This window comes from Cyprinus carpio, chromosome A19 (genome assembly GCF_018340385.1).
Source record: "Cyprinus carpio isolate SPL01 chromosome A19, ASM1834038v1, whole genome shotgun sequence".
Taxonomy (NCBI): domain Eukaryota; kingdom Metazoa; phylum Chordata; class Actinopteri; order Cypriniformes; family Cyprinidae; genus Cyprinus; species Cyprinus carpio.
Window position 1 is genome coordinate 21,627,831 of NC_056590.1, and position 13,312 is coordinate 21,641,142.

The 13,312-nt window shown below is 36.1% G+C and overlaps 1 protein-coding gene across 1 annotated transcript in view; it reads right to left on the reverse strand.

Annotated features, from left to right (window-relative positions):
• The window catches only part of LOC109050369 (triple functional domain protein-like), a 97,282-nt gene that overhangs the window by 19,484 nt on the left and 64,486 nt on the right, over positions 1 to 13,312 (reverse strand). Inside the window, 21 exon segments of the mRNA XM_042777022.1 lie at positions 115 to 216; positions 314 to 504; positions 583 to 694; positions 776 to 811; positions 813 to 872; positions 998 to 1,087; positions 1,176 to 1,245; positions 1,396 to 1,505; positions 1,684 to 1,750; positions 1,834 to 1,948; positions 1,984 to 2,008; positions 2,686 to 2,880; positions 2,971 to 3,093; positions 3,692 to 3,807; positions 5,938 to 6,052; positions 6,507 to 6,656; positions 6,837 to 7,028; positions 8,771 to 8,890; positions 9,030 to 9,196; positions 9,798 to 9,993; positions 10,825 to 10,999. Of these exon segments, the coding sequence (XP_042632956.1) occupies positions 115 to 216; positions 314 to 504; positions 583 to 694; positions 776 to 811; positions 813 to 872; positions 998 to 1,087; positions 1,176 to 1,245; positions 1,396 to 1,505; positions 1,684 to 1,750; positions 1,834 to 1,948; positions 1,984 to 2,008; positions 2,686 to 2,880; positions 2,971 to 3,093; positions 3,692 to 3,807; positions 5,938 to 6,052; positions 6,507 to 6,656; positions 6,837 to 7,028; positions 8,771 to 8,890; positions 9,030 to 9,196; positions 9,798 to 9,993; positions 10,825 to 10,999 (2,527 nt within the window).

Genomic DNA, 13,312 nt, shown 5'->3' on the forward strand with positions numbered 1-13,312 from the left:
TTTACTTGTTAAAGTGCAAAAGAGACAAGCTACAGAGAGATGCAACGTAGAAAGCTGGAGCAAAACAGTGCCATGCTTTTCAATAGAGCGAGAGAGAGTAAAAGAGAGGGTTACCTTGAGGACAATCTTGTTGTCTGAAGTTGGGGTCCGGCCAACCCAGAGGGCAAATTTACATGGATCTCCTTCCACATGCTCAGTAACACCCAGTTCAGAGGTCTGCAGTCAGAACAAAGCATTTAAAACAATCAGATCTGCTGCATATAATGCTGCATATAATGAGGTTTCAGCTTTTTAACATTGCTGTGAAACTTACAAAAAGCTTGCTCTTGTAGATGTACTTGCTCCTGCCATTGGAATCTTTAACCTCCTTGCTGAAGATCAGTGACATTTCAAAGAGGAACAGGTGCCGCTCCCGTCCTTTACGGATCAGGGTCTTGGGATCCCACACCTGGAACGCCTCCTGCAGGATCAGTTCTCCTTGGGACTCGATGTTCTCGTCAAACCCTGAAGACATTCACTGCCATCAGAAACGGTTTCATCCGCCCCATGTGTGTCTTTGTGTGTCTGTGTGCGTCCGCTCACCTTCCAGCATGCTCAAGTGCATGGCGTCGTTGGCTCTCTTGGGAACACTGAGCATAACTTCCAGGCCATCTTTGATTTCACCTTTGCCTTCCTCGCAACAAGTCAGGAGCTCCTATAAATGCAAACCAACTTACCATTGAACTTTCAAACAAACTGGTCTGTAAGTTTCAGGATGAATCCAAGATATTTTTACCTTGAGGAGCAGCTGGTACTTGGTTATTCTCTGAACAAACATGATTAATTATGAATAAAGAGATGGAGTTGGCCAGGCGATGCCTCTGTTGGATTTCCTGTAACAGCAATATCAATATACCAACTTTCACCATTGAGCTTCAAATTGGCCGTGGACAGGCAGACATGATGAAACTTCAAATTGAATGAAACACTTAAATCATAACAGAAACATTCAACTCACGTCAAAATATCCTCCAGCATGCTCAAGAATAAGCTGAGTGGAGTCTGGTTTGTTCTTGCAGTAGTTCACATACATCTGGAACTTATCGGCCTGCAGAAAGATCAGAGGCATTTTAATAACCGTATTCATAAAGCAGCAGATACAACATTAGTATTCAAACACAGTTAACTCGACTCACCCAAGTCACAAAACAGTGGCCCACATCTTCAGGAAGCTGCTCATACTTCTCCAGCTCTTTGAGGAATATACTGGTGATGCACAGAAAAAAAAAAAAAAAAAGAGAGCGATATATATGAGCCAATTACAGAGAACAGGAAACTAATTCATTGGATGTTGGATGGGAGGATTTATTCTTAAAAAAAAAAGGGACAAGGCTTAAAGCATTTGGATGAACTCACTTGTGATGGAACTCGTAGAGGTCCTGCATGTTACCAAAAATGATATGCTCTTTATTAACGATCCCTGGTGGGATTTCCTCCACGCCACTGGTCATCTCCCACAGATATGTCTGGATTAGAGGAAAAGATTCAAATTGATAGATTTATTTACATTATAGTCTGAAGTAAGAGGTATTTATCTTGACTTGCTTTGAATATTCCATAATTCCAAACGAAAGATCCAAATAAAAACTTTTTTTTTTAATTACTGAGCCAAAACACATTAATAATATACAATAAAATACTCACATCCATGCACTCTCTCAAGTCTCGTACATAAGCCTTTTCTGTCTGGATCAGCTCAGCCATGATGAAGCTATAAAAAAGGAAAAGACAAAATCATTATATCAGAAAATATAGATCATTCTCAGTCTCAAACACTGAATAAATAAGACATACTCCTTCCTGCGGGCAGACTTGCGCTTCTCTTCGTTAAGCTCGTGGGCAGCATCTCTGAGTTTGACCTCTGACCCTGGAGCGTCATTTTATTACATTCAGAAATTAATAACAGCATCTCTGAGTTTTTAGTTCCCTCACTTTACCTCTGACCGATGTCCAACTGTAGGTCTTTACTCTGGAAGTTAAAAACAACTTGATAATCAGGCTTGATAATCTTTTCCAGGACTATTCCCAATGATTATGATTACATGCACAAAAATATTCTGAAAGCAGAAATAAAACAAAATAAATACTAAATGTAAAACTTAGGTAAAACTAAAACTGAATAAATAAATGAATAAATAAATAAATATTATAATCTATAATTTATTGCGTTCTTTTGTGTAATAAATAAATAAATATTATAATCTATAATTTATTGCGTTCTTTTGTGTCACTGTTATGGACATGAAAGATTGTTTATTAATTTATTGTGTGCAGCTACAATTAAAACAAGAGTAAAAACTTCCACTTCAAGTGTTTCTAGAAGAGAACAGAAGAGAGGAAATATGTTTTAATGTATTCTGAACATGCTGATTACATACAGTAATATTCTAATAGCTGTAAATCTTGTAAAACAATTCTTTGAGAAGACTTACTTGAAATATTACAAGTATGTAAAAATGATTGATGCTAATGGATTTTGTAAATAGTCATCTTACATAATCTGCTGACAGCCTGCTGGCAAAAGCACAAACTGTTTGTACAGATTATGACTGTAAACCATGTGAACTCATGAGAAATGCTGGAATGTTGTATGTCAAGACTTAGAATGATCAGATATCACACCATTATGAGAAAGAAAACACATACGGCTTTGTTTGAGTCTGTGGAGATGCCGAGGGCTTTCTCTAGAGACATGCGATACTTGTCCATGCGAAGGGAGAAGTCTCGATAGCGTTTGTCCACGGCCGTGACCCATTTCTTAATCTCAGCGGCATGGGCGTGACCCTTATCACAGAAACCATCCGCTAACTGTATCAGCAGCTTCACCCGCTCTTTGGTTTGCTGGGGACACAGGAAGAGAAAGAGCTTTAGGTAACTGCAGAGTTAAAAGGTGCAGCCCAGGTGATTGTCTTCACTGTGGTGCAGTTGCACCTTGGCTGTGATGTGGAAGTCTTCGTGCTCCTTCAGAAGCTCCTGTGTGTGGTGGATGCTGGAGCCTGTGGAGGTGTGTGTGGACAGATAGAACTCACCGGTGTCGTGGATCCACTCCAGAGCCTGGACAGAGAGAAAGAAACACTTTAAAATAGTGTGGTGCAGACAGTAAGGTAAAACAAAACACAACTGAACGTATAAATGTGCATGGTTTTGATATTTTAATCAATAGGCCTTTTCCATATATTCATTATTAATGAATAATGAATAGCCATTCTTCAAGCAAACTCTATGGCTCTACTGCACAAATGTCCAAATCAAAACACTCACACGCAAAAAAGTTTCCCTATGGTTCCCCCTAAGTTTTGGTATACTTTTGCCACTTGTGTGTCATTTTACTTGATGTCTAAATGTGTATTCTGGGTCCTAAAGAAAACCTAATTGAGAAACATTGTTATAAAACAACATTTTCATGACTAAGCCAAGAATGGACTGAGAAGACATGCTATGGCATATGAAGACACGCACTTCCCGGTGCACACACATACAAACAGAGGATGAAAAAGGTAAATGACTTAATTATAATGTCTATGTGCAGTTTAATTAGAGCCATGGCAGTGAGTCATGAGTCTGTCAGTCTCAGCCTTGGGCCAAGAAAAAGTGAATAATCAGACTGATCAGACATCAAAGGAACAGATGGAGGAAGAGAGGGACATCAAACCTGTTTGGCACTGCGTTCAAACACCACATACTGCTGACACTGGTCCAGCCTTCTCTTCCTCATGGTCCAGAAGTGCAGGACCCGATTCTCCCTTTGCAGCAACTCATTCAGGATATCTAGAAAATGACACAATCATTCTTAACTATGATGTACACCGCAGTTCTGAAGCACAACATTTAAACACCAGCCCAGATCTTTAACCACTAGAGTAAGCCGCTGAAATCATGCTTATCATTATATTTAATATATGTATTTTAACTAGTGCTCTCAATCAATAAAAATGAGTAGATACAAGATGTGCAGATTATTTAATCGAATTGACCTTTTTCTGAGAAAGCCCCAAATTAAGATAATTCAAACAATATTATGGCACACGTGTAAATCACTGAATAAACATCACAAAGAGTTGTTTTATAAGTTATTTTTAATTGTTTATTGCTTAAATTGCACTGATGGTAAGAAAAAAACAATAATACTATTATTATTATTATTATTATTATTATTATTATTATTCTACTATCAGTGCATTTCAAGCAATAAAAATAACTAGAGAAATAAACAATATATTAACTTCAATTATTTTATAAAATATTATTAAGTTATTTTATTATGTTAAATTTAATTTGATCTATTATTAAAATACTTATACATAAAACCTAATCTATTTAATTATAAAATTCAATATTAAATGCTTATTTGAAGCTTGAATGGCAATTGCTTGAATTGATCTGATGATAGGAAAATAACAACAATAATAGATCTATCTTATTATTATTATTATTATTTGATAAAATAATGCATAATTAAAATATTTTAAGATTAATGTTAATTTAAAATATAATTAATTTCAATAGAACAGGTAATAAATTATTGAATTTTTCTAATGTAGGAAATTTTGGGCTGCCAAATCAATTATTCTTGATTAATTGCATCCAAAATAAAAGTTTGTGTTTACATGATATGTGTGCATATTGTGTATATTTATATGTATATATAAATACAGACATGCATGTATATATTTAATAAATATTTATATGTGTATATATATTTTTTCATATTTATATAGGATTTATTTTAGAAATATAAATATATATTACAAATATTTCTTAAATATATACTGTACATGTATGCGTGTGTATTCATATATACATATATACACAGTATACACACATAAATTATGTAAACACAAACTTTTATTTTGGATGCAATTAATCGCGATTAATCGACTTGATAGTCCTACAGAAAATCCATTATTATTAGTAATATTTTTATAATGATGATGATGATTACATGCCTTTTTATTATTTGATAATTACATGTACATAATTAAACATACATTAATTAATTTGACTAAATGAATGATTAATTGAAAGCACTAAAGATAAAACTGCTATACAAGCACATGCACTTTACAATGTTGTGTGTGTGTGTGTGTGCGTGTGAAGCATGAAGGTAAAGTGACGATCCCCAGTGGAGTAATGCTTTCACCATTTTGCAGTAAGCTGCCCTCTCTGTACAGCGGAGGCCTGACCCATTTATGGTTTCCTTATCTGAGTCATTGTAAGCACACTCAGAACAGAACAGGGCCACATTCACAATGCACACATTCTAAACTGGGCTAAAGTGGGCCAAAGTGGGACAGCTGCTAAAAACTCAAGTGAGGGTGCAGCACACTCCTCGGCCATTAGATGGCAGACCAGAGCTATTTTAGATGGCTCACAGAAAAAAACACGCAAGATCAACAAGCACTGGATCTCAACCCCTATGGGGAAGACAGACTGTGTTTTGTCATATCTCCAGAGAGCCAGCAGAGGGAAGACTGGTAAATAAGAGGAAAACATGCAGAGCGGCAGCATCTGTAGCCTTGTGGTTTGAAAAGTGGAACAGGATTTGAAATACTACTGGGACATATCAGGGGCACCATGTGTTTATTATATGTCTCTCTGGAATGCTTGATTCTGAATGGTCAGTTGTGGTATTCTACAGTTCATATATTTTTGCATAATGTCTGGTAAACTGTATAACTGACTGCTATATCCACTGATGTCTTTTGCATCACATCACAGCCTCACTTCTCACAAAATAAGTTAACAAAATCAATATTTCCTGTCCATTTATTAATATATTTAGTACATAGCTGTTTCATAAGCAGGATAATACACAGTCAGACTGTATATTACCCTTTATGCAATATTTCTGAAGTCATTATCTGGACTGTTTTGACAAAGCGGTGGGCCAAAACTCACTTTTGACCTGCTGCTCTGGTGCTTTGACGTGACTCAACATCCCCGGCATGCTGACACTGTTTCTGTGCATGTATTTTAGGAACACGTCGGCATTCCGTCTAGCCAAGGTGCATGCCTGAAACACAGAGCGCAACAGAGAAATTAACCAAACACTGTGAAAACAACGCTTAATTTCAATATATGCTTGTGTTAAAAAGAGAAGTTTTCATTTTGCTAGAGTATGTCTGGCTTTCATGTGGCCATTACAAAGTTCTGCAAGACTTGAGATTCTTTTGACCAAACTAACAGTTTTAAATAGCAACAAAATAGCTCACATAGGGAAACACCTGAAAAATGGCTTATTCACATGACAGCTGTAGCTGAATCTTCTTAAAGTTACCTCTGAAAAAGTAGCTTTCTGTTCGTAGGTGAATATCTACTTCATCCAGCACTTTTTGTACTTTGTGTTAAGTATCTCAATACCTTCTGTTTGTTTTACTGACTGCCTGACTTCAGTTAGAGCAGTCAGAATGATTGTGAATTGATCTGACTCAAAAGAATGATGTGCCCTTTGGTTTTGGATACGTTACCTTGAGGAAGGCCTCTTTCTGCTCCAGATGCTTGCTGATCATGGGGGTGACGTGGTCGGTTTCACAGTTGGGCCCTAGTTTGTCCGCTCCACCACACCAGTCCTCCTCACGCTTGTACTCTTGCTCCAGACTCTCCAACACACTGCATACCTACAGCAGCACAGACGGGAAGATGAGCCTTCAACTGCCTGTTGGCCTTTTAAACTCATTATAGTATGAATTAATAAAAGTCCTGGATGCTGATTGGTCAATGAATACTGTTCAATCTATGCTTAAATGCACAGATATGATGTGCGACACGACATCAGTCACACAAACCCTTCTACAGACCTGTTCGGAGGTCTTGTAGAAGGCCACAGATGCGTTGACCAGCTTGAGCCGGTCTTCCATCTTCAGCATGAGCTGCTGCCAGTGAGAGGCCACATTCTCAGCGCAGTCTCGGATCATGTCCATGTCGTAGTGATTAGCCTGCAGCAGGGCCTCGGCTTTCTGCTGGACCTGTAGGGCGCTTTGATGGGTTTTCTATTGAGAGAAAGAGAAAACATGTCAGATAAAACACACAAAGACAAGGACTGAAACGGCAGGCCTGAATGGATGAAGATTAAAGAAAGATAGAGGGGCAGGAGTCAGATGGTTTAAGACAACAGACGCTGAGATACGACTGATAGTTCATCATTCGTCCACAAAGTGTGGTTTACGGATGCTATCTTAAAGAAACAGAGCATCCCTCAATATTCAGTACTGAAAGGTAGGAGGAATGAGAATGCTCCTCAGGTTCCCAATAGCAATACAGTGACAATGGATCTGATGTTATCCTGGTTCTTCCTTAAAGGAGGGGAAGTGGAGAGCAAAGAGGCTGTCTGTGCAGGAGCTCAGGGCATGTCAGGATCATACACGAGCTCCAGTTGCAGATAAACAGCTGACTAAAGCTTCAATCAGCATGTTCAGATATTATGAGGTTCCATGTTGCTGTTTGCATGTGTTTCTTCTACTACACTTTTAGGTTCAACGTTGTATATTAAGGTCACATTAAATCTCTCATGGAAACTTGCCAGTTATTATTAGTATTTCTAAAAGCATTGGGTCAATAGGATTTTTAAAAATGTTTTCAAAAGAAGACTCTCATGCTCACCAAGGCTGCGTTTATTTGATTAAAATACAGCAAAGCTGGATTTTCAGCAGCCATTACTCCAGTCTTCAGTGTCACATGATGAAAACAGCTGCTTGATATTTTTATGGAAACCATGATACATTTTTTCCTTTTTAGGATTCTCTGATGAATAGGAAGTTCAAAAGCATTTCTTTGAAATATACATTTTCTGTGATATTATAAAAGTCTTTATTGAATTTAATGTGTCCCTGTTGCATAAACATATTAATTTATTTAAAAAAAATCATACTGATGCCAAACTTTTGAAGGATAGTGTATATATTTTGTTTTACTATTGTTCCAGAGCCAAATTAAACAATTTTAAACTATGAAAATTATAAAAAGTAGTAAAAAATATATATATATACATATGTTTAAAAATATGACAATCCAAACAAAGAGTGAAATAAACCATTTATTTTACATAAATTACATCCGTCCCTCATTTGTGGCGTACAGTCACATATAATATACCTAAGAAAAAAACTTTGTAGACTTATGAAGAGACAAAAGTGTGAGTGAAAGCAGTGAAAGAAAAAGAAAAAGAAAGAAAAAAGTTAAAATAACAAAATAACCTCATCATCATTCATCACCAACAAACAAACAACAATTTCAAAAAATTATTAAAAAAAAAAATTAGAAAATATAATTTAATTGTATAAATGCTAGATATGAAATTAGCCTTAGCAATACAAAGGAGTCAGCCCTTTTATTTCAGAAATGTATAAAATATTTGCACCAAAGAATGCTGGTAAATAATACATAGACTGACACGTGGTGGTAATGACATTTGCTGATGTAGAAAAAAAGACATTTTTGGTCATATTATTAGTGGACAAATTATAAAGTAATGTAGAGTAATGGAGTGAAAACTGAGTTTTTGTTTGCAGCCCACAGATCAAAAAGTGCCCTTAGTTGAAGAAACATCTGCATGCATATATGGGGGCATATTAGTGCTAATACATGTTGAAGATAATCATGGTTTGAGCTATTACAATTACAGTAATGAGTCCATTGCAAGAAATAGGCAAGGAAATGGTGAAAAAGAGGAAAATGGGAGGTGAAAGAAGATTAAGAATAAAAAGGTTTGACCCTAAATATGAGGAGCACTAACCTCGATAGCATGCTGGAACTGCTCATGCTCTCTCTGCAGCTGCTCAGCTTCTTGAAGTGAACTGGCCGTAATCAGACCTGCATTCAACATTGACTCGCCATTACGAATCCAACCCAGAACCTGCAACAAGTGAAGAGATTAGCAAATACAAATCAATGCAGTGCAATATACCATATTCAAAAACAGCCGGCAGTATAAAGTATATACTCAGCAGTATGCAGTAAGCTAGTATTCCTGTCTGAACTAGCTTGTGCATTACCTGTTTGACCTCTGCCTGTAGGTGGCGCAGTTGCACACACTGCTCCAGGTGTCTGCGGTGCTGCTCTGCGGCCACGTCCAGCTCTTGTTGTTTCTCATGTAGAAACTCCAGCAGATCATGCACACGGGTGGCCATGTCCACATCACGGTCACACAGCAACTCCACACCTGAAAAACACCACATTTTCAGCTCCATAACAATCATGAAACTGCTGGAATGAAAACTCTTGTTTAAGGACAGCTGAAGTTAAATTAAGTTGCTAAAGTTTATCTGATCAAAATTTATATAAGAGTAATATTGCAAAATATTATTACAATATTAAATCACTTTTTTATTTTAATATATTTTAAAATGTTATTTACTCCTGTGATGGTAAAGCTGATTTTTTAGTCACCATTAGCCCAATCATCAGTGTCACATGATCCTTCAGAAATCATTCTAATATAATGATTTTGTGTTCAAGCAACACTTCCTATTAATATCAATGTTAGAAACAGTCGTGCTGCTTAATATTTTGTGGAAAATGTGTTTTTTTTTTTAAATGCATGTAAAGTTCAAAAGAACAGCATTTATATGAAATGAAAATGTTTTGTAACATTATAAATGCCTTTAATGTCACTTTCAATAAATGTCACGTGTCCTTTGCTGAATAAAAGTATTAATTTCTTTCTAAAGAAAAAATTAAGTAACCCCAAATTTGCACCTGAAGTGCAAATAGCTATTATGTATATATATACTGAAAAGCCCCTAGTGGCATGTTTGACTCACCAGACGCCTGCACCTCGTTGACGTACTGCAGCAGTTCCTGGCCCTGGTGGATGACATGGAAGGCGAGGTTGTTCATGGTCAGGGCTTTATCTGCGTGGTGCTGCAGTCTCTGTTCGGCCAGCGTCAGATCTTCTGTGTCAAAGTCATTCATCTGCTGTGACAGCTCCTCGTTCCATGAGTCGAGATCTGAGATAATCTGGAAAATAAGATACAACATATAAGCGCAGTCTGAGAGTCATTATTACTAATGCAGACACAGCAAGATCACCCAGGATAAGAAACAAAGTGATCTGTCCTGACTTGCTCTTATATGTTAAGGGCAATGTGTGTGTAACTTCCTCTATCACTTCATAAACTCTGAGTGCTTCTGTAAGTGTGCAAACAGGAAAGAGGGAGTAATAACTTTTGAGTGCAGATCACCCTTATGCTTATTAATTGCTAATAAATCATATTAAACATCAGGGAGTCACAAACTGTGTGCTGATGGGAATAATGCCCTAGTTAGAAGAGTAGATCACTCAAAATGAGGACTCTGCCATTATTTACACTCACTATTTCCAAACCCGTAAGACTTTTTCTTCTGTGGAACAGAAAAGTACTACAATGAAAATGAATAGGGATTTAAGTATCCATGAAAGAAAATCATAAGGAATGACATGGGGGTGAGTAAATTATGACAGAATTGACATTTTCATTGAATTATTTTCATAAGGGAATTCGTGCCCTAATGGTTAGAGAGTTTGACTCCTAACCCTAAGGTTGTGGGTTCGAGTCTCGGACCGGCAACACCACGACTTAGGTGCTCTTGAGCAAGGCACCGAACCCCCAATGGCTGCCCCGGGCACCGCGTATAAATGGCTGTTCCCACTGTGTCTGGGTGTGTGTTCACGGTGTGTGTGTGTGTGTGTGTGTGTTCACTGCTGTGTGTGTGCACTTTGGATGGGTTAAATGCATAGCACGAATTCTGAGTATGGGTCACCATACTTGGCTGTATGTCACGTGACTTTAAAACACACACTGAACTCACATCAATGGCATCCCTCTCAAAGATCCTGAGCTGAAGGAAAAGCTCCAGTTTGATCTTCCTCTCCTGGAAGAGCTCCTCCATCTGAGCCTGAGCCTCATCCAGCTGCTGCAGGACGCTCTCGATGTGGTTGATGGAGCTGTTGTGAGGGGTCTTATTGCTGGAGATGGCTGAGTCTCTGCAGGAAAACAGAGCAAGAGCTGTTACAGCAAAGGTTCATTTGTTCTGGCGTGTGCAAGAGTAACAGGAAGAAACATGTTTACTTCTTACAATAATGCCCTTTGGGAAAGTCAAAGCTGTAATAAAAACAGTATCATTTAAGGAATGTTAGGAATTTTCAAGCCCAAGTCTAATGGAATTTGAGGAATTTTTTGTTTTCTTTATTTGTACAATGCTTTTATTTGGATTTCCCGACTTTTAACTCTTTCATAGATTGAGTGGTATCAAATAAAATCATATTAGTTGAATAGAGGAAAAGTTGCTATAGAAACTTTTGTTACAAACATTCAATCTTATGTTTAATACTGTTTCATGCATCTGTTTTGCTGATTCACTAAAAAGTTTTCAAATGGCAAATAGAATGTAAATTACTGTAAAAGTTTGTTTTCTGTCACATCCACAATCGATTTTTTGCATTTTGTGAAATGGATTCTGGCACACTGCTGGTGGAAAAAGGCCTAATGGGGTTTGAAAAACAAACTTCTGTTTCATTGTGCAGCTCTAACCTCCGTGGGATAAAAGTAAATGATCAGCAGAATACTGAACCTAAAACAAATAAAAACTGACAATATTAGGGCCTGAAAGAGAATGTGACTTTAAGCTTGAAATTTAAATGTAATAAAACAAAAACCAGCACTAATGAGATTAAAAATTCATTAAAAATGGGAAATTATATGGTCCTAAAAGCATTATCTTGCGAATGGGAGAGAGGATTACAAGCCCATTGGAATGATATTATGTAAAATATGCAACATTATCCTCTTTTCATTAAAAAGGTTAATTATAAGGGAGAGCTTTAGTAAGAATTGTACAAAAGGGTGGGGGGTGCTGTAAGAAAACGAGGAAGTAAGAGTTTCAAATTAGTCTGTAAGGAATAGAAGAAAGACCCATCACAAAGATTACAAGCGGGTTAACTCTGATTAAACTTTATTAAAACAAATGCCGTAATAAAGTAAAATCACAGTTATCGGGGTAATAAAGGCCCTTGCTTTAATTGATGCTTCAATGCTGGATTGCTGCGGATAATCTGTTCCCATGGTGATGTGCTTTTAACATACTGCAAGGTTTGCGTGACTGAGTGGACTTCATACGGAATAACAGAATAATTAACACTTTCATCACCAATCCACAACCTCAACACAACCAGAGTTTCGAGATTAGATTAGACTCAAACAGTATGATGACAGTCTAACGTCTGTAATGTGAGTAACTGAGTGCGATGCTGAGATCCTGATATCTCCTGTGTGTGAGTTGGAGAGCTTGTGTTAGTGCGTAATGTCTCTGCGGTGTGGGCATTCTGTGTTGGTGTGAGCTTGGGACCTTTCTGTTTGTACCTCTGGGCTCTAGGGGTTTAAGTATTACCTCTGCATAATTAACTGGGCGGTTATGAAAGCAGGATTATGTAAGACACTAGAGGAAGAGAGAATAATAGAGTGAGAGAGAGAAAGTGCACATGGAGGGATAGCCATACTCAAAATCACATGCATAGAGAGACCAGTTTGCAAGCGGAGGAGGAAGAGAATTAAGCCACGTCTTCATCTGCTTTCCTTTCAAAAAAAACTAAAATAGAAATCCTGCACCAATTATTATACAAAATGAATTGAATATATGCAATGTGTTTTCATATAATTTCATATATAAAACATAAAACAATAATATATAAAATATAAAATTAATTGCAATTAGCCACTTATCAATGTTGAAGTTAAACACCATATTTTGTATATATTCCTTTATTCTGTTCTATATAAAATTATAATAATATTAATTATAATTTATATAATATAAATTATACTATTACTATTACATTCTAAATTATATTTCATAATACTATTATACTTTATACATTTATATTTAATATATTATACATATATATAAATTTAATTATCATTTATTATTCTAATAACTGGTGCATGTCAATTAATGAAATTAAATCTAATTAAGTGACATGTTGATAAGTTTAAATAATTTAAATAAATTAAATATTTTAAAATAAAAAATATTTTTTTAATTATTCATTATAATTATTTGTCAGCATATGACTTAATTAGATTTAATTTCTTAACGATCAACTGATTGCACTAGTTATTATATGAAACTAACAAGTAGTAATTCATATAATTTCATATATACCAAAAAAAGTGAATATTTAATGAAATTAACATTTGATTTGATATAATTAATGAAATATAAAATTGAACTTTTAATTTAAACTTCATATAAACAATAATTATTATAATTTTTTTTAATCTATTTACAGCATTATTAATAT